Raw genomic sequence first — 24878 nt, 5'->3', positions numbered from 1 at the left:
TTGACCTTCACTGGGTCTAAATCAATCTGAAGTAGAGTGGAAACAATTTAGGAAGTAAATGCACTGTACCACATAGGCTGCATAAATTCTACAGGAGGTGTAACACTCTCATCCCCACAAGTGAAAAGGCTCACACTGCTGAAAAAACACTCGCGCACAGACACTCGGATAGAGAAAATAAAGTGTATTTTTTCACTGCTCCAAAGTAGCTCACTCTTTGTCACACAGTGTACAGTATCTTTGTTTCACCCTATACAGACTGCTCAGAAACCAAGGAATGCAAGAATACACACAGAGAAATTAAACTGGCTCATTCTGCTGCACAATTATAATGAGTCTAGTTAAAAAGGTCAGTCTCTGCACACCAAAAATGGGACTGCTTAATTATAACCAGAAGAACAATAACGAAAATATAATCTTTGGACTGCCAATTTCCCCCCTCAGTGTTTGTTAGTACAACTATACAGGTGGTTTTCAAATAAGCCTGTTCTTCTCTCCATTACCAGAACTTAACAGTTCACAATTCAGAAGGGTTCATAATGCCATTTTTTTTTAAAAATACGTACATATATGTCCACCTGCACATGACACTGTGTCGTGGGTGTGTTTTTAAAGGCCATTTATAGTGAGCGTTAACCATCAGAAGAAGGCAGGGTAGCAGGGTCTAATAGTCCAAAAACGGAAGGCCTATGAAGTCCAGTGATAAAGTAAGCACGAGTCAGCAAAAAGTCTCCACACTTCTATAAATGCTGATCCCAGGTGAGAATTACCATTCAGTGTCTGGTGGGATAGAGTGAAGGATTAATGAGCACTGGTCCCAGTTATGTGTAAGCAAAGGCTTGTGGTAAAGGGGTAAGGAAGTTCACTGATTGGTTGGTGCATCCAACAGGGAGTCAGGGATTGTGGATATTTATAGGAGGTCACTCAGAGTCCCGTTGTACCTCAGAGGCATCGGCTCGACAGATAGGACAGGTCCTGTTAGCCTGGGAAAAAAATTAAATAAAGAACATAAATTATTAATGTACCAAATACAAACAGCACAGCAAATAAAGTGTGTAAATTTTCTTTACTGAAGTGATTTACAAGTCAGGAGAATTCAGGCTGCTAGATATAAATACGAGTGAGGCAATATCTTTTTGGAAGTTCAGTTGTCACAGTTATTTGCTGTGCCATGACTGCTCTGCCTGAGCTTCACAACCTCAGTGGAATTTATTACCGTTATCCTAATAAAAGAATGTCATCACTCACCTTAAGCCACTTGTCTACACACTTGGTGTGGAACTCATGATTACAGGGTAATACTCTGAGAAGCTGGCGTGACTCGAAGTCACACATGCACACCACACACCTGGAAGACAAATGTTAGGAGCTTTTTTTACACGTGGTCTTGGGCTAACATTTTAAATTGCGCAAACACCTGCAACTGCTCACGAAACAAAAGAAAATCCACGCAAAAAGGTACTCACAGTGTTTGCTCAGATTGATGGTTGTTGGGGTTGAACCTGTATGATGGAAGCTGTTCTATATCTGCTTTAGTTAGACCTCTGGGCTTGGCCTCTCCCAGACGCTCTGCGAGGTTCAACAGGGCCTGAAGATTTCGAAGATAAAGGACATGTTTACAAAAAAAAAAACCAAACAGTCATCATATTAACTGTCGCTTGATTCTAGGATGCAGTATTTTCAAACAAAATGAAAAATGTGACAGCTCGACAGCAGTTTGTTCTACCTCGTAGTTCTCCACCTCTCCATCATCCACATCCAGTTCTAGACTGATAGCAGGGGCCACATTTGGAGGCATAGGAAGCACGGACCTGTGATGGATGAAGAGCATGAAGAAGTTTAATACACTGCATTCATTACCATCCTGAGGTACACTCAGATCTCTTGCAAATTCAGCCACGTAGTTCCAACAGAATTTTTTTTAAGAAGGAACTTACAAGAAGTAAGGCAGGAAGCTGGGGTGGTACGGAGACGGGGGTACTGCCTGTTGAGAACGGTAACGCCGGCTTGTGAATCGCCGAGGCATAAAGTGAGGATAGGGCTAAGACACAGCAAAAGAGATGGAAAAAAAAATATTACACTATGGTTAAAAAATTCATGTTACAAAAATCCTACATTGTAACATAAACGAACATCTGATTTGACAAATCTACTCACCACTGTAAAAAGCTCCTGTGACAGGGGGTCGTGGTGTGAAAGGAACTGGAGCGGTGTTGAAGGCGCCAGAGCAGAGGGCGGCTGGTGGTGATGGTGGTGATGGTGATGGTGGGCATAGCTGAAACCTCCACCCACTGAAAGCTGCTCTCCCAGAAGCTCAACCTCATTTTCAATCCTCTGTAAGGGCTGTGATTAAATGACGAAAGCATGCCAGGCGTTATGGTGGGTTAGACATGTTTGCTGTCCTATTTTTTTTCTCTCTCTTTGGAGATTTCAGCAAAATCACAAAACAGCATATTTTAATAACACAATTTATAACTGAAGGCTTGACAGTTTAATTAATATTAAAAGTTGTAACTCCAATGATTCAACTACTCTTAGAGAGACACAATAAAACATGTAACATGTAAAATCTTAATATTTGTAACTTGAAGAAAAAAAATGTACACGTCTTTTAATGTGGAATAACAAACAGAAAAGAACACCAATTAACTCTATAACTTCTCATCTGTAGCTAAATAAAACACTTGGACAAATTAATCAAATATTGGGGCGACCGTGGCTCAGGGGGTTGGGAAGCGTATCTGTAACCGGAAGGTCGCCGGTTCGATCCCCCGGGCTCTCTGTCCTAGTCGTTGTGTCCTTGAGCAAGACACTTTATCCTACCGCCTACTGGTGTTGGCCAGAGGGGCCGATGGCGCGATATGGTAGCCTTGCTTCTGTCAGTCTGCCCCAGGGCAGCTGTGGCTACAACCGTAGCTTGCCTCCACCAGTGTGTGAGAGTGAATGAATAACGGCATTGTAAAGCGCTTTGGGTGCCTTGAAAAGCGCTATATAAATCCAATCCATTATTATCATTACTGGTCTAGTTTTAGCAACATTTCTTGTATTCTACCTTTAGTATAACAAACAGCAACAGCAACTTTGGGCAAATAACACACCTGTGTTTGACTAGCACTGACACAGTTTAAAGTCTTTATAAAACCGGATATAAGTCACTGCAAGTATTGCACAGAGAGATATAGGTCATTGCCAGTAAAGCTGATCACGTACCGAACGCGGCTGTTGTGTCTGGAAAGGCAGGAACTGTCCGGGTGTGGGGAGGTGGGGTGGGTGGTGAGACATGTGAGGTGGAGGGTGAAGCAGGAACTGAGGATCACTGGACAGCAGTGAGGGAAAGGCATAGGGCACCGGCAAATGTTGCACTGAACATGCCTGTATCATCTGGAAGAGAGTGGAAGAGAAGAGAGAAATAAAATGGGGGTCACTGTAATATGTAGTCTCACCACAAGGTGGCAGCCACAACTGAGAAAGCTAACTAGTTTCCTCAAACAGGAAAGGTTTTGGCACACTTCTGTTGCTCACTTTAGTTTTCTTTTAAAGAAACTGCACAGTACAAAGTGTTTTATTTTTCAAATCAACAAAGAAACCCACACACTCCTACTAACTTTTACACTGTTTTATGCCTCTCACCGGGTGGTAGTGTTGTCCAGTGCTGAAGACCACGCTGCAGGCAGGGACCTGTTGTTGTGAGGAGCAGGTAGGTGGAAGATGCTGACTGCTACACAAAGGCGCTGTGAGACCGTGAGTAGGGACTGGGGTCACCGTGTAGGAGACAGGTACAGTGCCCTGCTGCAGCTGATCAGAAATCACACCAAAGTTGAAGTACAGCCTCTCTCTCTCTCTCTCACACACACACACACACGCAGCTTTCTATCATTTTCCACAGAAAATAAAATATTTGCAGACTGACCTGTTCATGCAAATCCATAACCATGGCTCCTTGTTGCTGTTGCGTTGAATGATGCTGTTGCTGATGATGGTGGTGGTGATGGTGGTGAGTGGCCGGGTGTAGTAGTCGCGATGATAGGCTGGGGGGATGGAAAGCTCGGGGTTCCTCTGAACCTACCCCTCCACCCCCAGACGTGGGAGGCTGACCGTAGGCGCTGGGAGTGTGTGTTGGGTATGTCTGCGGAGTGGGTGGATGGGGGTTGTGGTGGTAGTTTTCATCCTGGAGCTCGGATGGTGACAGACGAGATATGGGGCCTTGGGTGGGGGGGTGGTGATGAGGAGGCAGGTGGCGAGATGGTCTGGAGAGACGGCCACGCTGACGTCTTGCTGGTGGACTAAAAAAGGGAAGAATAGTGGAACAGTTAAAAAAAATTAATCAATAAATGACAATCTGGAAACTGCCACGTTACCTGCGTCTGTGCCGGGCTGGAGTTAGGCATCTCTCCTGGTGGTAGTGTGAGTGAGGATGAGACTGTCTCCGACTTTGGGGTCCTGATTCCCAGGGGCGGATGGGAGGAGAAGGGGTGGATGGTGGGGGTGCAGATGAGGTTAGCTGTTCCAAGACGGACTGACTGGACAGCCTCTGGCGCTTTGGACTGGGGCTTTCCTCACTCTGTAGAGGGAGGGGTGAAACACGGAGGAGGAAAGGGGAGAGGGGAGAAGAGGAGAGAGGGAATGGATATTGTGGTCAGTGACCCATGGAACTCATATCAAATAAATCAATTTCACCATGCTTTTCAGTCCCTCTAGCCTACAATCCATACCATCACATTAGACATTATGTTCCTTTGTGACTAACGGTACTTCCTGTATATTCCATGCGAGCTTACATACTTTGCATGCGTGCATCTGTGAAAGAAAGCATATTACACCACCAGCTCTCGAAGGCCCTGAAGGTTGAAAGTCACTTCCTCTTGGCACGAGGAAATGCAAACAAAACAAGCACTCACAAGCCCATGTGCGAATTACGAGAACACTCCCTAAATTGGATAGCTTGACAAATTCTTTCTTGCGAAGTCAAAAAAGTCAACGATACATAGACAAAAACAGAGACATGGCTCAGTTTATTAGTCATCCAGGTTTAGACTGACTAATAAGTTATACACCGCTTCAATCCTACCAACTCATCTGTGAGTCACTTCACTTACTGTCAAACAGTGACTCGCACGCTTAGCACTTGGTGAGGCAAGAACACACACATATCCATGTGTCAGTTCTTAGTCACTCTTTTACGAGGACCTTTGCTGTGCTCTGAAGAACACATGGATTCTTTAAGAAACACCACACAGACACACACACACACACACACACACACACACACACACACACACTTCCCCATAGTTACCCTCTCAATGCTCCCCCCCCTTTCTACTTATTTGATCCCTGCTTCCAGCTCCCCTCTTCGTGGGAGAGACACGTTGTTAAAGTGTGATAAAAATGACTCAGCGGCTGTGACTTTTTAGCACACATACACACAGACACACACATACACAGCTCAGCAACCTTGAGAGCAGTGTGATAGCTAACAGGAAACAGCTGGAGAGCAGACTGCAGAAACTCACTCACACACACACACACAGTTATGGAAACGCCTGCAGACATGCGCAAATTCACATTCACACATGGGCAGCTGCCACCGTTTGAGTTCTACAGCCTATAAAGAACAATAGCTTCTGAAGTTCTTTAGAGGCAAAATCTGCTGTTCGAGAAAGAAAAAAAAATGTTCAAAATGTATTCTGACTGCAGGCCCAAACAGAGTATACACTAATGGCTTGTCCATAATATTGAATGTGACCTGGGCTTGACATGTTTATGGGAAAGGCAAACAATAACTACTATCAGGCAACAAGGTTAACAAAAAAGTCACCTCCATACATCTCCATATGTTTAACAGAAATGGTGATGCAGGCTGCAGTTTTGAACTTAAATAGTTTGACCATAAATACAAATACCTTTAAAAAACAACAGTTTATTGGTCAGCTCCCTTTCATTAATCAGAATGTTGGTGATTCGACTCTTAGTCTGCATTAGGGCTGCCACGATTAGTCAACTAGTCACGATTACGTCGACTATCAAAATCGCCGACGACTAATTTAATAGTCGACGCGTTGTTTGAAGATCCCAAAAGACGCAGGAATAAGTAGTAGGATTTAAGAGTGTAATAACGGACTGAAACAGAAGATGGCAGCACTGCATGTACAAGGATGCCAGCTGCCGTTACACCCCGAAGAAGAAGAAGCAGTGTCCGGTATCGTGTCCGGTATCGTAGCTGTGTCCAAATTCAGGAACCGCATCCTCTTGTGCCTGCATTTGTAGGCCGATTACGTTACAGCGACACAACGAAGACTGTCCAAATTTGAAGACTCCGACAAATGAGCCCTTCATTTCTCCAGATTTGAAGGATGGGTCGGGTGTATACTTCGTGGCCCAACCTATCCCAGAATTCATAGCGCAGCCCAGCTCAGTTTCCAACAATGGCGGCAGCTAGTTAGTTTTAATATTACTCTTATTATTCTTTCTGGGTCACAAAATAAACGTTTAACATATTTTCAGGCGAGAATGTAGCTGTGTAAACCTCAAATATCTGCTCAGTTTATCAAGACACCTCATATTTTCAAGAGCGCTCCGATGTTTTTCGGAGACGTCTGTTACCCACCCGCTGGATAGCTAGGCTGGGTTCAAGGCTCACTAGAGCCGGTGAGAACACCGGATTTCCAGCAAATCGTTTTCAAACCCACCGCCGTCTTTTGCTACTCAGGTTAAACATGATGTATAAGTCACTTACATAACTTAAAAATGTTATTGTTTGGCTTTTTTCAGTATTGCATTTGTTCCTGAGTAAATCGGTTTGGCTGAGATTAAAGTTATAGTTTTTACACAGCTGAATAAACGTTAAGCAGACAACTGATTATCACAAGTGTGAGACGCTCGAAAATATACTCCGGTGTCCCGTTATATTTTAGATAGCAAGGAGCAGACGGCTGAGTTTATTAAACTCCACCGAAACAATCTGCAAGTTTCATTAAAATTTAATAAACTATCATCTTGTCTTTATGTGTGTGTGAATGCATCTTCTATAATCAATAAGACTAGAAAAGCACCATTTAAATGCCAGTAAATTTTTATGAAATAGTGTGCAGGCGTGATTACAGTAAAGTAATCATGCCTGGTAAAGTTAGTTCTTTACCATCCCTAGTTACAACAGTGTTTACAACAGTGTTTCTGCCTTTCATCACTGGAGGGCTGGTCTGTACAGTAAAAGCTGTTTAGCAGCTAGAAGCCAGGCTAGAGTAAACTTGTGCACACCGTCATGTTCAAATGCAGTCAATTTAAATCACATGTAGATGGTAACCTGCGTAATCTCCCCATTAAGCATATTTGTTATTTAGAATTTATTTATTCTTGAATATTACATAAACTGGTACCAATATATCAAAATTTTTCTATTCTGCCCAGCCCCAACACTAACTATGGCTTTCTTTAGTATTGCATGTACAATATTATATCAGCGGACTGGAAAGAAGGAAGGATATTTGATGAAAAAATGTATAAATAAAAAATAGAAATACAGAAATGAGTGTGACTTTGGTATTTGAATCTGTCCAATCAAAGGGCTAAAGCAACGTGAGAGAATCAGGGCCCTTTGGATCCCAAATGAGTGAAAAAATGTGGATGGCAGTGAGGATTATACACAACAACTTTGGGTGTGCCTCTTCAATTTTTTATATGCTATGTGACTCACCATACACCTTATCATTTGGGTCCAAGATAAACAGAATATAAGCAAGTCTGTTGTAACTTCTTTTGAAGCCATGTGATAGCTGAGCAAACCCTTTCCTGCCTTATCCCCTGATTAAAATTCATTCAGATCTCTATTTTTAAGGGTTTTCTTCAACAGGTAAGGAGGAATGAACCAAACATTTTGAAAAATAAATACATGAATAAAATGGACAAGGCACATTGAGATGGCTTTTGCTTCAGTCTTGTTTTTGTGTTCTTACTACTCTGTAAGCCGTTTTCTAGAACACATCTCGTATTCGGTGCTGTAATGAATTCTCTTTATCTTCAAAGTATGAAATTTTCTTTCGTCAAACAGGTGAACTCGAAACAAACTAAACAAATAAAAATATGAGCCTTGACATGACGAGAGGACTAAGACTTCAGTCACACAAATATGTTTTCATTTTAAAACAAATCTCTGTACATACTAGCAGTGTTTTAGAGTTTTACAAATAATCTCTTGTCTGTACTAACAAGGCTATGAAGGCATATTAAAATGACGACACACATGCATGCTGGGCATGATTGTGACACTGTAAACAAGACAAAAGGGATTTTGGCTTATAGAAAAAACTACAATGAACAAAAAGCAAAGGTACGAAAAGAAAGGACCTGGACCAAAGATGAAGAGTCGCAAAGCAAATATGACAATCTATTAAAGCAGTACCATAAGCATCATCAATCGCTACAGGAAGAAATGGCAATGGGGGGAAAAAATGCCCACACAAGAAGGATGAAATGCCTAGCTATAATGTTTTGACACAATTTAATTAGCAAACATGGCTCAAACAGAAACATAAGTCTTTTCTGCCTGCTGTCCAGGCTAAAACATAATCCCAGACTGTTTTTGAAACTAAAATCTGTTTTTAAATTCTTTTTTAGGATGGACACTTGGCATATATGAAGTACACATCAACAAATTAAACTTATTCCCACTGCTTTGCTTTTGAAACACATTTTTAATCACATTTAAAAGTCAGCAGATTCTTTCGGGAGACTTGAACGCAACACAACATGTGTTGAAGTTCAAGTTGGAATCGGAGTGAAACAGTGAAGACAGGTTATTTGTCATATAAGAAATGAAAAATAAGCTTTTCTCCATTTCATTTTATCAAAACCAGCAGAAGATACTACAATACGCCCATTACGGCATTGGATGGAGGGCACTAGTGGTCCACCCCCACCCCACTCTGAGACACTAAGCTCCTCTCTTCCAACCCAACACCCCACAACCTCTCTACCAGCCTCGCCCCAACCCCAAAACCCTAGGGACATCTACTGTGCCCATTTTCATATCTAAGCCAGTCTCCTCTACTCACTCTCCCCACCCTTCCGAATAACCTCCTACCATCCCCCCTTTCCTTCCATCAGATAATCTAAACCCATCTATGATCGCCTCTTCGTGTGCCCCCTGCTTTTTCCCTGTCTGCCTGCCCTGTCCAAGACCCTTGCTTAAAACATGAGGACAAAAAAGGTTCTTAGACAGGACAAACACACCTTAACAAATGCAGACTATTGCCCATTACTATGAAAGTTTGATGGGCCTGTCTACCCACGTTAGAGGGAGGGGAGCACTGCCAGACAAAGGAGTGTGTGTGTGTGTGTGTCCCCTAAAGCAATGTGTTATAATGTGCCCTCATGTTCTAATTGAGTGCCCGAACTTGTGAACTTATACACAGACACACATCTGGTCCAAAAACAAAAGCTGGAAAATATGAGAAGAAAACATTCTGACACAAACAAACAAACTGACACACTGTGACAAACTGTGAATCCATCTATGGCTCACACATCCTCCTATTCCTATTCCAGCATCCACAGCATGTTCACAGACCAGAGTGGACAGACATCCTGAAGCAGAAGTGCAGACACACCCTTCCACATTCTCTTTCACCATGTCTACATTTGGGGTATGCAAGTATCCACTCTCACCCACATACACATAGCAACTCTGGCCAACAGCTGTTATGGCTTCACTGTCTTTGCTGAGAACCAAAATAAAAGCGAGGCCCAGAGACTGCATGAAAATACAAACCTAAAAAAAAAATACAATAGAGACCGGGTTTCTCTTTCCTGCCATGAGAATCTGTTCACGAATTTGCACACTGAGCAAATATGGTCATTTGCTTTTACAGATTCATTAATATTTTGCAGACATGCTCCCACTAGCACTCAAACACTTCTCCCTCCCCCCACTTATTTTCTTTCCATCAACAAGATTTCAAAGCCCATTTTGTTTCCTCTGCCACTGTTCCTCCCTTCCTTCCCCTCCTTTCGCTTCTCTCACTCCAACCAAGTTCCACAGCTGGAGGTGAAATCATTAGCAATACCCCCTCCCTGTTTTTGGCCTCGCCTCTCTCCCTCCCCTCTTTTCCTCCAAGCCCTCTGCAACACCTTCCTCAGCATCCTGTCTCGCCTCTCCTCCTTTTTTTACCCGTTTTCCACTTCATCTGTTAGCTTTTAACACACAACTTCACTTAAGATGATGACTATCATTTACTCAAGTACACTTGTATACTGAAATATTATCAGTAGCACACACACAAACACACAAGGTTTTTGTTTTGTTTTTTAAACTGGTGACGCAAACATATAGTTTCTGAAACAAAAAGGATACGCACCCTTAACAGAAAAGGGAAACTGTTTTTAGTGAAAACACTGCAAATAACGGAAAGCGGCTAAATGCAATATCCAGTAATCCAGTAATCAGATTAATCTTCTGTAAACAACTGGACATCAGCTGGTTATTCGAAAGCATGGTATGGTATGCTTCATTACACAAAAGTAAACAACAAATACATGAAACAATGACAGTCTAACTATTTGTAAATAATAAACTTAAACAACAACCTGCAGTCCTCTCTCACAGATGTATAATGTGCATACAGTTATGTACCACCTCTTAACATACTTTGGCATTTATGAAATGTAAAGCAGAGACACTGCTGTTTGAGTTTCTCAAGGAGGCAATTGGAGGCAAATGTCTACACAAGAAGCCTCATTGCCTGCTGCTGAATACTAAACACCATCAAGCACTTCTCAGAGCTAAAGCTTCATCTCTGGGAGAGGGGTCATTAAACCCGTACATTTTAAAAGTTTTTCCATTTTGCAGAAATTCTGTGAAAACTTTAATAAATGTCTTTCTTACCTTATCGCTCTCCTCTCCATACGCATGGTCTGGGTGGCAGTGGTAGGACCCGCCAGAGGCTCCTGTACAAAGAAGGAAAGAACGTGTAAGGCTTGCTACAAACCTTTCAAAATGAGTAGTTTTTCCTTATTATACCACTTTCAAGTCCATTTGAAGGTCACAATTGATGCCCCTGCATGGTCACAACAAATGGAGGGCACTCAGATATCCTTACTAAGCCAACTCTACACTCCTACGACTCTTTTTCCCCACTCAGACCCTCTTGGATGCAAATAAACTACAGCAAAAACTCTTAAATTGCCCAGAAATCGTCATCATCTGCGCTTGATAAGTTTAACAAAATTATATTTGGACAACTATTATCATGCCAGGCTAAAAAGTTTCTCTGTGTATTTCTCATCCAAAAATACAGAAGCAGCTCATTTCCCTAAAAATACAACGCAAATAGGCATCAGTTTTTCTTATGTACACGGCCATGAAAGTTTTTTTTTTTCTGCGGTGTGCTGTGTATCATTTTACAATATAAACTACAACATAAAAGGAATACCTTTTGGCATTATTGACATTATAGCCATCATTGTTTGGAGACCTGTGTATTATCTCCATTTAATCCCTTTGTTGTTATTATTCTAACCCAATTTAAGACTTTATACACAGCAGCAAAAAACAATGACAACATGTTTGTTTGTGAGAACGCTTGCTGACCGTGTGTACGGCAAAAAAGTGACTGAAACACATATGGCATACTCTTGTCTCACATCAGAGGCAGTAGATGTAGGCACACATGCAAAAACACACACACACACACACACACACACACACACACACACACAAAATAAACACAGTAATCCTGGATTAGAGAAGCTTTCTGATGATACCGCCGCTTCCATCACAGCTAAGACTTTTACTCTTTTGTTTTTCAACAATGCTTTCATCTTTTTATTGTCTTTCCTATTTATTCTGCCTTTTATTTTTCCTTTGTCGTGGGGACGTCTCTCGTCTGAGACGTCCTCACCACAGATGGTGGCAGTGGTACGCACACCAAGGGTAAGCACTCCCAAGGGCACTCCAGACAAGACTACCTTTTCAATAAAAATGAACGAATCAAAAGTAAAAAGAAATAGATGCACAAAAAAAAAATTACAAAGGTGTTTAAAAAGAGAATTTTTCACCTATCGGCTGTTTGTTTGTGGGATTTTTCCTGCTTACAGCCAGCCTCTTTGAAGAGAAGCTATGACTGACAACAAAGGGGGGGGAAGAGACAGAAAGAGGCAGAGTGAGGTTTTCACAACTGAATTCCTCAGTCCTTAAAAAGCATTTCCTTTCATATTTCAATCCCTAGAGCAGGACAAATAAATGGATTGAAAAGGTTGAAGTAAGTAAAGCTTATATTAGTGTAGTGAAAACCAGGCTAAAAGGCTATTTCCACTGAGATGATTTGGGACGGAATACTGGTGAAGTATTCAGGGAGCTCGCCGGCTGCACAGCGGCTCGTCTCTGCAACACTCATTCACTGATCACAATAGGCAAAAATCCAGCTCCCTCCCTGAATGTGGTCTCACTTGCACATTGTCACAATCCTGTAAATTGACTCAGAAACGAGTCATTCAGTTAGAGTCACTCTATAGAGCACAACACACAAGCTACAGAGCAGGTTTAAAATGTTGCAGTAACATCGTGTTCACTGTTGGACTAACAGACTGTGCACAATCTTGGTTCTGCTGTTAGAGCACCGAGAAAAGCCGAATGGTGGGATTTGCAGTATGAATTACAATGTGCGAGGAAATGGCAAATTCTTCGACAATATCTAGGACGTTTTAGACAGTACAAAATGGATTTCATGGACACTGAACTACTGTACAAAGGACTTTGTCACATGAACCTTCATTGGCAAGCCACGGACTCTGCAAATGATGTGACCTTCTTGAATCCCCTTTTCCGTCTCTTCAGTCATTTTTGCAAATCCAATGCAGTCCTCAACTTTTCTTGACATGTGAGGAAGCAGTGGGGTCAAACGTTAAACTGTCTTTGCCCCACCAAGTAAAAAGTCTATGACAAAGAAATGGGTAATATAATCAGCTGCTACTCAAGTAAGTTTCCCATTATGGGGCGACCGTGGCTCAGGGGGAATCGCATCTGTAACCGGAAGGTCGCCGGTTCGATCCCTGGGCTCTCTGTCCTGGTCATTGTGTCCTTGGGCAAGACACTTTACCCTACCGCCTACTGGTGTTGGCCGATGGCGCGATATGGCAGCCTCGCTTCTGTCAGTCTGCCCCAGGGCAGCTGTGGCTACAACTGTAGCTTGCCTTCACCAGTGTGTGAATGTGAGAGTGTATGAATAGTGGTATTGTAAAGCGCTTTGGGTGCCTTGAAAAGCGCTATATAAATCCAATCCATTATTATATAGATAAAGTCCAATTTTACTGTTTTGGACTACAGTTGGTGAAGGTTAGTCTTATTCTGCTGTGGAGACTTCAATGAGATTGTTGCAGCAGCACATGAACCAGTTCTTCACCTGGTTTGAGTGGCCCTCCCAGCTCACAGCAATTTTCCAGGGTAAAACAGCATCAGTCCAAGATAGCAGAGTTGGTAGTCAGTTGGTGACAATGAGCATCTTTGGAGAATAATAATATCATGGACTAAAACAAAAGCAGTCTGGCCAATGAAGCAGTCAGTGTACAAATACAAGAGGCTAGGGTTAGCTGGAAAAACAGCTAACCTGGTTAAAAGCATAATGAACCAGTATTTGTGAAGTAACATTTACATACATGTGGCAAAACAGCAATAGGCTGCAAAGTTTTTTAAACTTAACTTTCAGGTGATTTTGTGTTTAAAACTGAATTTTGCATAGCTATCTGAACAAGAGGAAGTCGAACACAGTAAGATATATAGTTGCTAGAATAATAAGGTCAACAGACTGCATCATGATGGAGAATTGGTTTTTTTGACAATTAAATATCTGCCGTGTGAAGCAGATGATATGAAGAACTATGACTTATAATACTAAAGACACAAAGTACTGCTTTAGAGCACCACAATTCATCTCTTCTCTCTTTGAAAGTCACAAAACAAACTTTTGAAAAAACTTTTAAAAAATGAACTGAGTGTGCAGTAACCATTTCCTGCTGTGTGAAATTTAAAAAGGTCCTATCTAAATGAAGGACAAATGATTGCAAGCAATGCCAGCTTAAGTAACTATGTGGAGAATGAATAGTTTGCAGGCCCCGCCTTCCCCGTGGCTGCAGAAAATTGCCATCGACTTTAGTTGTTTGTTTCACGAAACCAGCACAACAATGTTGGCAGGAGAGGGTGAAGGAGGAGAGAGAACGAGAGAGAGAGAAGTGTGGGTGACAAGAAGAGGGCAAAAGGGAGGTGCAGAAGAAGAGGACAGGGCTGGAAACATGCATGAAAAGGTGAGACCACTGAGGAGGAAAGGGAGACAGGAAGAGACACGGAGTGGAAGAAAAACGAGTGGAGGGAGAGAGAGAAAGAGAGAAGAGCCAGAGAGAGGGAACAGGGTGGGGGTTGTGGCTTCCCCTCTTGACTGCTATTGATTTTCTGTAAGCCTCAGAGTGCATCAGCTATTTCTATCCATTTCCTTCACCTCTCCCTCCCCTTCTCATCCCTCCCTCCCCCCCCTGCACTCAGCTCAGACACCCTCCTTACACATCCTCCTCCTCCTCACACTCTCCATCACTTCATCACCATCCCTCCCAGCCACCGATCTATTTCCCTATCTGCCGGCCTGTCTCCCTCCCATATATTCCTGAAGCTTTATCGCACGGCACCCACATTTCCTTTTCTCGCCCTATCGCACCATCTCTATCCATGATCTCCATCAGCCTCTCTCTTACCGTCTATCTTTATTCAACTACATCTTCCCGTTTCATGTCCAAATGGAAAAACACAGGAGAGAGTGGGTGAACAGAAATGATAGATGAAAGGATAGATGATAGATAAGCAAAAGGTTCACTTAACAAATCACCAGCTCAACAGTAACAACCAGCCACAGACGGCTTGCTGCAGAACTTGTATCCATTTACATAGCATTCACAGAAAGTAAGCAAAACTGAACATATGTATATCACACACACACGCGCGCATATACACACCTCTCACATCACCCCGCCTCCTGAACACATGTCAGAGCACACTTCACACCCTAGCGCAAAGCAGTCAAGTAACAAGCTGATATCCAAGCTTAAAATAGGCGGGCATGTAACGCTTGCCCAACCATTACCTGCTTCACACGCGCTTCATGGCAAAAGAGCGTGTGCACGTATAGAAATGGGACTGATTCTACCGTTCTCCCACTTCATTGTCCTCCTACATTTCCTTCCTCATTATCTTTCTCATTATCTTTTTTTGTGTGTTCTGCTGCAGTCCTTGAGGTTGCTCCTCCATCCTGCATTTCTTCTCAAGCCTGAAAATTTACATCCCACAGTCTGCAAGCGTGTGCAGGTGGTTGCACATAACATACTTGAGTGCGAACTTGTTGTGAATATGGGCAACAGTGAGTAGCTCACACGTCTATGTTCTTTTTTAAAACCTCATCTCTGCATGCCTACATCGGAATATTATGTCGTGTATGTATAATAAATAGTGTTTGCTGAAGCATCTTTCAATGTTTTTGGATTTAAACTTTTGCCATGGTGAAGTTTGCATGCCTTTGTGTGTGTGTGTGTGTGTGTGTATGTATATTTGTTTTACCAAAAGTCCCAAGTAGCCACAAAAAAAACCCCAAAACAAAAAAGTTTAGAAGCATGTTTCTTTCAAATTAAGAGTCACTGAGCTCAAATATTAATGTAATCCATTCAAAAATCAACATTGTTTATTCATATTTATTACATACAGATGTACAGGTTAACACAGATATTTTTTTGCATTGTTTAATTAAAGGGGAAGTTTCTCCATGCTCACCTTAAATAATAAGTGACTGATTTCATGGCAGCAACTTTCTATACCAGTACATTGCTAGTAAACATAGTTCCTGTCAAAGGCAAGTCTGGCATTTTTGTGAGTATGCCTGTCCCAGTACTGTCTCCGCGAGCTCAAATACAGGCTAAGTTTAAACATGAGCACAGTCCAAGAAACGGCCTATGGCTTCTTCCGACATGACAAAATGTTTAAAACTGGATGTGTAAATGTATAAAGTACATTCTTTATGACGAGGCTGGTATTGTTTTGACCTCATGCATCTTTCAACGTAATGGCAAAATGTGGATCTGCAGACACACAGAAACTTTACTGTGCTCTGCCATTTGGGTATCTTAACACCCACTGAAGTATACTTTGCAACTGTCTTTCATTTCATTATACTACAATACAGGTCAGACTCAAACCCGAGGTCGCCTGCTCACCTACTGAGCTGAAGTGGTGCTCCACTACTACACTTTTTTTTCTTTTTTGTTAAATCCGTCTCCCTGAACTATTACATCCATTAATTTTCTTGCTCTTGCTTTTAAAGTTTGCTGCTAACCAACTAGCACCAATACTCCCTGTACTCATACCAGCTGGCCCCGTGTCCCTTGTTCTTCTAAACAGAGCCCGCACGACTCTGAGTACTGGTTCAGGAGCCATAATGTCGATATAACCGCATCTACAGAACAGAGGACAGCACTACCGCCAGCAGGTTCAATCCAGTGGAGTTCAGAGTCCATTCGCAGGGTACAAGACTCACTGGAAATTAACCTGGTCACACCGCTCCAGTATGCTGCTCTTCTATTATGCATTTGTGACACAACAAATTTCAAAATTAAAATATTTGCAGAGGAGTTTTATTTCAGAATTGATTTAAGAAAGCGCGTGCGTTAGAAATAGTGGTCTAAGAAGTCAATAGCGTTGCGGCTGATATGAAGCTGGTCTCTAGCTCGACTGTGACGTCATCCTGTCTGTATGCACATGTTTCTAACAGTCCCATTCCTGCTCCCAGCCCACCCAGGCAGCAAGTAAATAAGGCGTGTGCACTGACGCACCAAGTCAGTCAAGTTCATAAAAATACAAAATGCACAAAGCGAACCGCTCTTTCACACTCGTTTTCTTTTCTCACTCTACCTTCTGTCTTCAGTCTTCCTCTCCACATTCCCCTCAGTGAAAGAAAGAAGCCATCTGAGCAACAGCATTAAGACAAGGAAAGTAATGGGCAGAAAAGGAGAGTGCTAACTGTCTTAATTCTCTACTTTCCATCATAAATTTTGACACTAGTGCCACAAAGTGAGCTCTCGACTATTTGAACTACATTCTGAGGAGCCCATTGGAAATAGCTACTAATAAAATGTGCTTGCTCTCTGTCTTTGGGGCAACTAACACATCATTTATAAGCCAGGATCAAGAGTGTACCCTGGCTCTCTACTTATTAGAGCTGGGATCTGCTCCAATCCCTAACTTAAGTGAAACTAAGCCTCCTGGACATCTTTTATCTCAAATGAAAAGAAAAAAGTGTAATATTATTTCATAAGCTGGAAGGTATAAATCTCACAGCCCCCCCAAAAACTTGCAACTAGATACTGAGTAAATAAATAAGTAAATGAAATTATCTTCGCATTCTGACCAATAAAACACCCTAAGTGCAATTAAAATATATATATATTTATACCAAAAACAAAACCCAATTTCCCAGTTTTTTTACGTTTTTTTTTTCACCCCTGAGAGCTTGAGAGGTGGCAGGAAAGGGTATGAAAACAAACACAGACAGAAGCTTATAGTTCACTGAAATATCTTAATGACTCTTCTCTACCATCCCTACAGCGTGTTCCACCTCTCTGCTGCCCATCTGTATGCACAGTATGTTTAAACAGTTCCTGTTTGCCAAAATACAGCTCCATGAAGCGCTGAATTTTCAATGGATGTAGCCTTTTAGCCATATGTTGGCAAAATGATGAATGTTTGGAAAACACTCCGCATATGTGTGGACAGCAGAGAAGTGGATTATCCTGCACATGAGGTTTGGGGGTGGGAAGGGTTTTCTTACAGTTACACTTTACAAAACATCCAAAGCAAACTTACTACTTCAATTTACAACTATGCAGATTAAAATATTCAGTTCATGTAAATGAGCAGTCTTGGTTAAAGCAGTGAAAACAAAGACAAACAGAGGTGGAAAGGGAGAAGGACACATTGAGGGGTAGTGTTGAAATGATCAACAAAGATAAGGATGCTCAACTGTTGAGGCACAGAATTGCAACAGAAGCTATTTGAGATTAAAAAGAAATTTCCAAAGGCGAGAATAAGAAAATATAAATCATGAAGTTGTATACATGAAGTTGTATTACACCCAAATTTCCCCTTGTAGGACAATTAAAGGATTATTCTATTCTATTCTGTTGACTTAAAAAGTACAACTTGACATAATATGCCATTTCCCAGCAGCTTACTGAGAAAGGGTTACATGAGCAGGAAAAGAATTTTACAAAAGAGGATGTTTCTCGCAACAAAAGGGGAAACACAGGCTTGCAGCCATGATATAACAAAAAGGTACATCCAGTGGACATATGCAATTAAACTGAAAGTAACCGAAGGCCAACATGCAAACACCAGGAGCAACGTATGCCTCCCTCCCATCCTCCTCCTTAATTCACTCACCATCCATTCCTTTCTGACACATACCTTTACCCACATTCCCAAAGTTAGTGCTTGTCTTGACTTCAGTCAACTGTTCTGGCCTCTTCATGCCTCCAACACGTTTTCAGTATCCACACCTCCTCTCAGGTTGCACACTCAACTGCTTTGTGCAAGAAAGACATGCTTCCTGTCTATGCTTTGCTTATGACCGCACCCCTGACGTGCTACGTTTCTTCAACAGCCCTCTTCCTTATATTTGTTCACATCTTCCTTTTGTTATCACTGCCTGGTCTCAGCCTAATCATCTTCCCGTTCCTCATCCCCTGCCTGCAACTGACCTTCCTAAAACTCGTTCACTGTACTTGCTTAATGCAGTCCTATGACTACAAATTCCCACCACTGACTTGTTTTTTAACCCGCTATTGCAGTTTTTGCTCACTCATTGGCTTCCTTCTTCTCTCCTCATACTGACCTTTCTTCAGGAGTCAAGTGACCCTTTGGCATTCTCTTTTACACTTAGTCTCAGAAGCACCTTTTTCCTAAACCAGATCAGAGCCCTTTCCCTTAGATTCTGAGCTAATTTAAGGTCACTTTCCCCTATTCCAAGGATCCTCTCTTGCTGACCAAAGTGACTGCTTTGTTGTTTATTTGGAGTGACAGAGTAGCAGGGAACCCCTGCTACTTGGTCAATCCAAGTGAAAGAGTTTCTCTTCAAACTAGAGGGGGTTGCCTGGGCGACAAGACAAAGGAAAGCAAAAAAACAGAGTGCATGTTTCCACTTCTGTTACAGACAGAAGGATGGAGAGGACAGGAGTGGAGTGGAGGGGTAGAGGTAGAGTGGCAGGATTGTCCGCCTCTCTGCTGCTTTGGGCAATCCATTAAAACGATCCCTCCATTAGACAAATGTGAAGGAGGAAGCCAAAGAAAATGGACCGGAGGGGTACAGAAAGGGTTGACTGATTCAGACGGGAGGGAGAAGTGAATGTGAGTAACAGGACAGACTGTGACAGAGGTGGGTCGCAATCAGGGTAAGATATCAGCTGCTACAAAGGATGTTTTTATCAACTCGGACCAATTGGCAGCAGTCTTAAACATTTTGAGAGCTTTTCTGTGCTTCTCTTTTGCAACCTCAAGTCTTAGTTTTGCAGACATCAGCTCTCTTAAGTCTGAAAACATAATGATTTCCTAAAAAGTCACGTGAACTTTATGACAGATAAAAAAAAAAGAGGAAAATACCCTTTGCAATATGTACAATATGAAACAAGTATGAAAGAACAACACACAAAGAGGAAAATGGGAGCAAAATAATTACAACGGGGGACTAGGAGAGTAGAGGAGATGAGTGGAGAAAAGGGGAAAGGAGAGGAGAGTAGGGAGGGGACTGAAGAGTACAGGATATCATTATTTTTCATGTCCAACGCAGGTGACTAGCAGTGGAAGAATGGATTAAGTATCCCTCCTCTCTCCCAGCAAGCAAATCCCATTCTGAGAATGGAAAGAGGGTTTAATAAGAGGTGTGTAGTGGTGGGAAAGGTCCAGCTAGCCAGCTGCTTTACTCTTGTAGGAGTACGTTTAACTATAAAAGTACACCCCCACCCCACCCCCTGCTTCCTGCTGTTAACAATGTAAACAGCGCTCAATTAAAAATACATAGAAATAAAACAATAACTTACATTATATTTAAACTGCAGTATCTACTAAATGAAAGAAACGTTTATATGTGTGCATTTGTTCTACTGTTAGACTCATCATCTACCTACACAAATGCAGAAGAGAGTAAAGTACAAACACAAATGTGTACATCCAACTGTAGCCTTTCTGAGTATCTGTTCTTTTGTGGGTGTCAGGTTGTGTTGAAATTTGTCTGAACAACAAGTTGGTAAATTTATAGAATTTCTACCCAGGTCCTCCTCCTCTAAATCAAAATCAATTTGAATTGAAATACAATAAAGTCATTCCATTCATTGATTTGAGCTATCCATTTCACAGCGAAGCTACTATGATCGAGTACAGGCAGCAAGTCTCAGTGGGTCGATAAACACTGAAGATAACTAGAAGCAGTTTGGTGAGACACTGTGACTTGGCAAACTAGTCTATATTTTTATTCTTATTCCTATTAATTTGTCTTGGTTCTTCGTTCCCTCCTAAGAACAACATACAGAGACACAACTTTATTTCCTTGGAACTCAACACAAAGGTATACAAGTAACACACACACTGCTTCGACAACCTAATGACTGAGTGTTCAAAAGAGGCCTCTCTTTGTTTATGTGGGTTCAGCTGTGTTCTTGCTCTCAGTCTTCCAAACAGGTAAATCCAGTCTCTCTAAAGACCTGCTCAGTTTTTTGTGTACACAGATATGCAAACACCTACTGTTTAAAATGTGACAGTTTTTGTTTTGTTTTTTTAAGCCATCATCATCTTCATCCTTATTACTCTTATATATGCAACTTAAGCCATGGACTTCAATAGTTTCATTTCACTGTGTATCTCGATGGTGTACCCAAGTGAGGACGTATTTCGAAGAGGTGAGCAGAAGTAAGTACCTCCACACACAAAAAAAAAAAAACTAGGCCGTCTGTCATATATGAGTTGCTTAGTGAGAGAAATGACTGCAGTCTTAGACATATCCCAAGAGGTAGAATCGGTATGACTAATTTGTCTGCTGTAATGAGACCGAACCTAAACCCTGCTTTTCCCAGAGTCCTTACATTTTAATGTCAATGACTCAAACTAATTTGCAAAATAAAAAAATTTATAAAACAAAAGTTCCACTACATAATGTCACTGTATAAAAAGGGGATTTTGTTTTAGAATGTTACAATGTTTCTTTAAAATAATAATAATAATAATAAAAACTAGTAAAATGTTTCCACAACACCCGTGGATACTACCAACTGCAGAAGCATTTTCAAACCTGCGAAGCCAGTTAGGTGTGCTATTAGCTTTAGTGAAAGGAAAACTTTCCCATAGCCTCAGTGAATGTGAAACTCTAGCTGTGCTGCTTCTATGTTATGAAGTTCACAACACTGCACTCACTGTGTTGTGTGAGAGTGCCCTCACATGTATTTAACACCCAACACCAGTCCGCACATACTCTAACCAAGTTTGCTTTGCAATGGAGCAAAAACGTCACAGCAGAGGTTACCCAGGTAGCTGTGAATAAAAAAAAAATTAAAAAGAAAAGAACATTTGAAACGGAAAACAACCTCAGACGGAAACCAAATATCTGTTAAAACAGAGGCCATGGCTAAGATTGTTTACCACTTTGGTCAGCTGATTCTCCGTCATAAGCACTTTTGTGTATGTGCATTTACAACAGTAAATGCTGACTAAATATTGATCTATTCAATATCATAATATATGAGTAATATATGAGGATATTTTAACTCTTGTTCACAACTTCACACTACAGTCCAACAAGTTGGGTTATCTAGCTACAATTTTCGCTCCAAGAAGCTTTGAAAAAGAACAGTTTAGTTTAGTCAAAGGTTTTGCCTGTACACATTATAAGGCTTGTTACCTAGCTACATCAATATTTGTGTAATTGACTAAAAGTAGACATGCCACAGTGCCTAAAGAAATGCACTCTGGTTAACTAACTATGCACAGCAGTTCAACTGGCTTGAGGCTACCCCAGTCCACAGCACAGGCTGCTGTTTTTCATTTGCCTACTGTATGTGCTAACTGTGTATCACATCCACACTATAGCTAAGTGGCAAGAGCATAAAACACCCCATCTAATTAAAATACATCAAATGTGTTCACACATGCACAGACACTACAGTCATGCCAAGCCCAGGGCAGTCCCCTCCCTCTCTCTGTTAGCTTCTAAAGAAAGGTATTAGAACACCTCCGCTTATGTCCCTTCAACTCGCATACAGTGTGAAATTAAAAGTCTGAGTGGAGGTGTGACTCGCCTTTCTTTCTTGTTCTAAATCTACACAACCACATACACGTCCAGTGACCATGACAAGTGGAGACGTTTACCTGCTGATGGGATGCGGTGCGCTCCGGGAACAGAAGACAGCCTCTGAATGCCGGGAGAGGCGTTACTTCCTGGGGCTCGCTGCTGGTTCTCCGAGTGGATACTGTGAGTTCCAAGTGGTGCGCAAGCGGCACCGTTCTGCTGCTGTGGATGTAGTTGCTGCTGCTGATGGTGGTGGTGGAGATGGTGGTGGTGGTTAGATACCATAACTGCGCTGCCGGTCATTCCATTGCCATTTCCAACACCGCACGACTGATAATATCCAGACCGTGAGCGAGATCGAGTCCTTGGAGGTTCCATGGTCATTTGGTGGGGGTGAAGGGGGTGGAAAAGAAAAGAGGAGGACGCTTCTGGGGACTGCGGCGGAGAGCCGTTGGTAGATCCGGGCTGTACAAAGCCCCTCGCGCCGCTCTGGCTGTAACTATAGCCCCCGAGTCCTCTGCCCCCCTCCGCGCCCCCGTACTCTATTCGCTCCGCAGACTCTGTCGCCCCCGCCTCGTCGAATAAATCAGCCCCTTTAGGGACAGGCTCCGGGGTGGAGGGCAGCCGGGGGCAAACTCGAGGCTCCTGAGTCGTTGGCTGTCCAGCGGCTGCGATTGGCATTTCCTTTCGGGGGATTTCCTTCGTTTCTTTTCCTTTTTTGTTCCCTGCGTTTTCCTCTCGTTCCCCTCACCGAAGCAGCTTTTACACACTGTTAAAATGACAAATTAAATGAGTTAGGAAGAGTTAAATCGAGTTGTGAGGTACTCTGTTAACACTGTACATCACAACATTCACCAAGCTGGACTACCTACACAAACAAGTCAAAGCCATCAGTTTCTTTTGACATGCACGTGTGTTGTAATTTTGAGTTAACTCGTAGTTTGGTACTAAAACTTTGCTATTTCATAAACTGGTTCATCGGCTTACATTGTGAATATTGTGAATATTTAAGTTTTCACTCAATTATACTGTTTGGGAATTTAAAAAAACAACCTACATGAATGTGACAGGGATACGATTCCTCTCCCGGCTCACCAGCAGCTTTAACTTCACAACAGCAACGACCACGGCTCGCTAGCTGACGGGAAGCTAGCGTTTGGGGGCGATGCTAACATTAGTGCGCATAGCACGCTGTGGTAAAGGCGTTATGATGCTTCTTCTAACAATATAACTACAGTGTTACCACACCAGCTCGCTTTCTCGGAATCCCAATTATCCTCGAACCGACTTTAAAACAACTTTCGCCACTTTAACCCACATTTAAACTTGTTTAGCCAGTCTGCGTAATGTCGTTCGCTAGCTTGTCAAGCCATACGAACCCCTCCTCCTCTACCCACCAACACAGAGAAAAATCCCATAGCTAGCCACCCACGCCTCGAAGCGCTTTAAAATATTTGGTTAATAGTAAGAAAACAAAACGGTGTTGTGTATAAACTTATTCGGGTGGTTTCGCTGCGTTGGGATGAGCCGGTAGAGCTTTCCCGGTTGTAAGGAAGCAAACAGCAAAGCGCAGAGAGAAACATTAAAAGTGGCCGGTCTAAAATTACAAAGAAAGAACCACGGCTAAAATTAACAGGATCTTAAGGAATGACCCCGCCTCTGTGTCTAACGCTGAAACCGGGTCTATTTCCCCTGCTCTGAGTATTTTTTTAACAACTTACCTTCAACGCGCTCTCCCCGACTGTACTCCCAACTCGGATCTGTCGATAATATTGCGAGCCCTGTCTGTGAGAGTGTATGAACGCGAGTGTGTGAGCCCAGTGTTCGCTCGGTGTCAGCGTGAAATGTGACAGACCGTCAACGCTCAAGTCGGATTTCACCAGACCGGATCAATCGACGACAGAAAACAGAGTGCATTTGTAGTTGCTTCCCCCAGACACAATGCTGGTTAAGACACCGATGGCAAAAAACACAGACAAATGACTAAAACTGTTAATGTTAGTTTGTTTTTATAAATATAATTTTAAAATCCGGACTTTACCGGTGAAATGAACCGGTTTAAGCTCGGCAATCTATTAGTAGGGCTGTTAAATCAGAAGCCGTGGATAGCAGAGAGGCAGACTAAAAGGGGCTTTAAATTATTTATTTACAAATACCAAGCCTACCCATTGCAGCTGTTTCCTTTGGAGTCGAAAGTTCGCTTTAAAAATAAGTATTTGCTGTGTTTGCAGAAGTTACTTGAGCTACAAAATTACAGTAGCGAGAAAAAAATAACTAGAACGTTATTAAATAGTGACAAACATAGAAAAATGGGGGAGGAGGGCTGATTATTCAGCCGTAATCTAAAATAAATTAGGCCACTAGGATAAATGAAGTGCCTGTGTTTATCAGATCTGGGCCAAAGTTTTCACGTTTAAAAGGGGTTTTTGCATGTTTTCTCATAAGCTGGAGAAAAATGTGATTGAATGTTAAAACAAACAAACAAACAAACAGCTGCAGAAGCTTGAGACCATTATACCCTTTTTTTGGAAA

At 42.1% G+C, this 24878-nt stretch overlaps 1 protein-coding gene across 1 annotated transcript; it reads right to left on the bottom strand.

Annotated features, from left to right (window-relative positions):
- Positions 1 to 169: 169 nt before the first annotated feature.
- rnf38 (ring finger protein 38) lies at positions 170 to 24186 on the bottom strand. The gene is made up of 13 exons (XM_006790596.3): positions 24068 to 24186; positions 22427 to 23115; positions 10877 to 10938; positions 4359 to 4561; positions 3911 to 4283; positions 3631 to 3795; positions 3211 to 3381; positions 2158 to 2343; positions 1938 to 2041; positions 1727 to 1811; positions 1467 to 1588; positions 1249 to 1348; positions 170 to 983 (listed from the first exon to the last, which is right to left on the bottom strand). Exons 2-13 carry the CDS (start codon positions 23025 to 23027, stop codon positions 921 to 923), a joined length of 2235 nt encoding a protein of 744 aa, XP_006790659.2. The 5' UTR covers positions 23028 to 23115; positions 24068 to 24186; the 3' UTR covers positions 170 to 920.
- Positions 24187 to 24878: the final 692 nt, after the last annotated feature.

The sequence above is a fragment of the Neolamprologus brichardi genome, chromosome 6, assembly GCF_056152115.1.
Source record: "Neolamprologus brichardi isolate AB-2024 chromosome 6, ASM5615211v1, whole genome shotgun sequence".
NCBI classification, from domain to species: domain Eukaryota; kingdom Metazoa; phylum Chordata; class Actinopteri; order Cichliformes; family Cichlidae; genus Neolamprologus; species Neolamprologus brichardi.
The sequence above is the reverse complement of the archived record's forward strand: the minus strand, read 5'-3'. Positions and strand labels throughout refer to the sequence as shown.

Coding starts and splice junctions, on each gene's coding strand:
- rnf38 (XM_006790596.3), bottom strand. CDS start 23,027: ATGCCAATCGCAGCCGCTGGACAGCCAACGACTCAGGAGCCTCGAGTT. Junction 3,382..3,630: donor CTGGACAACACTACCACCCG/GTGAGAGGCATA, acceptor ACTCTCTTCCAG/ATGATACAGGCATGTTCAGT. Junction 1,349..1,466: donor CATCAATCTGAGCAAACACT/GTGAGTACCTTT, acceptor TTTGTCTTCCAG/GTGTGTGGTGTGCATGTGTG.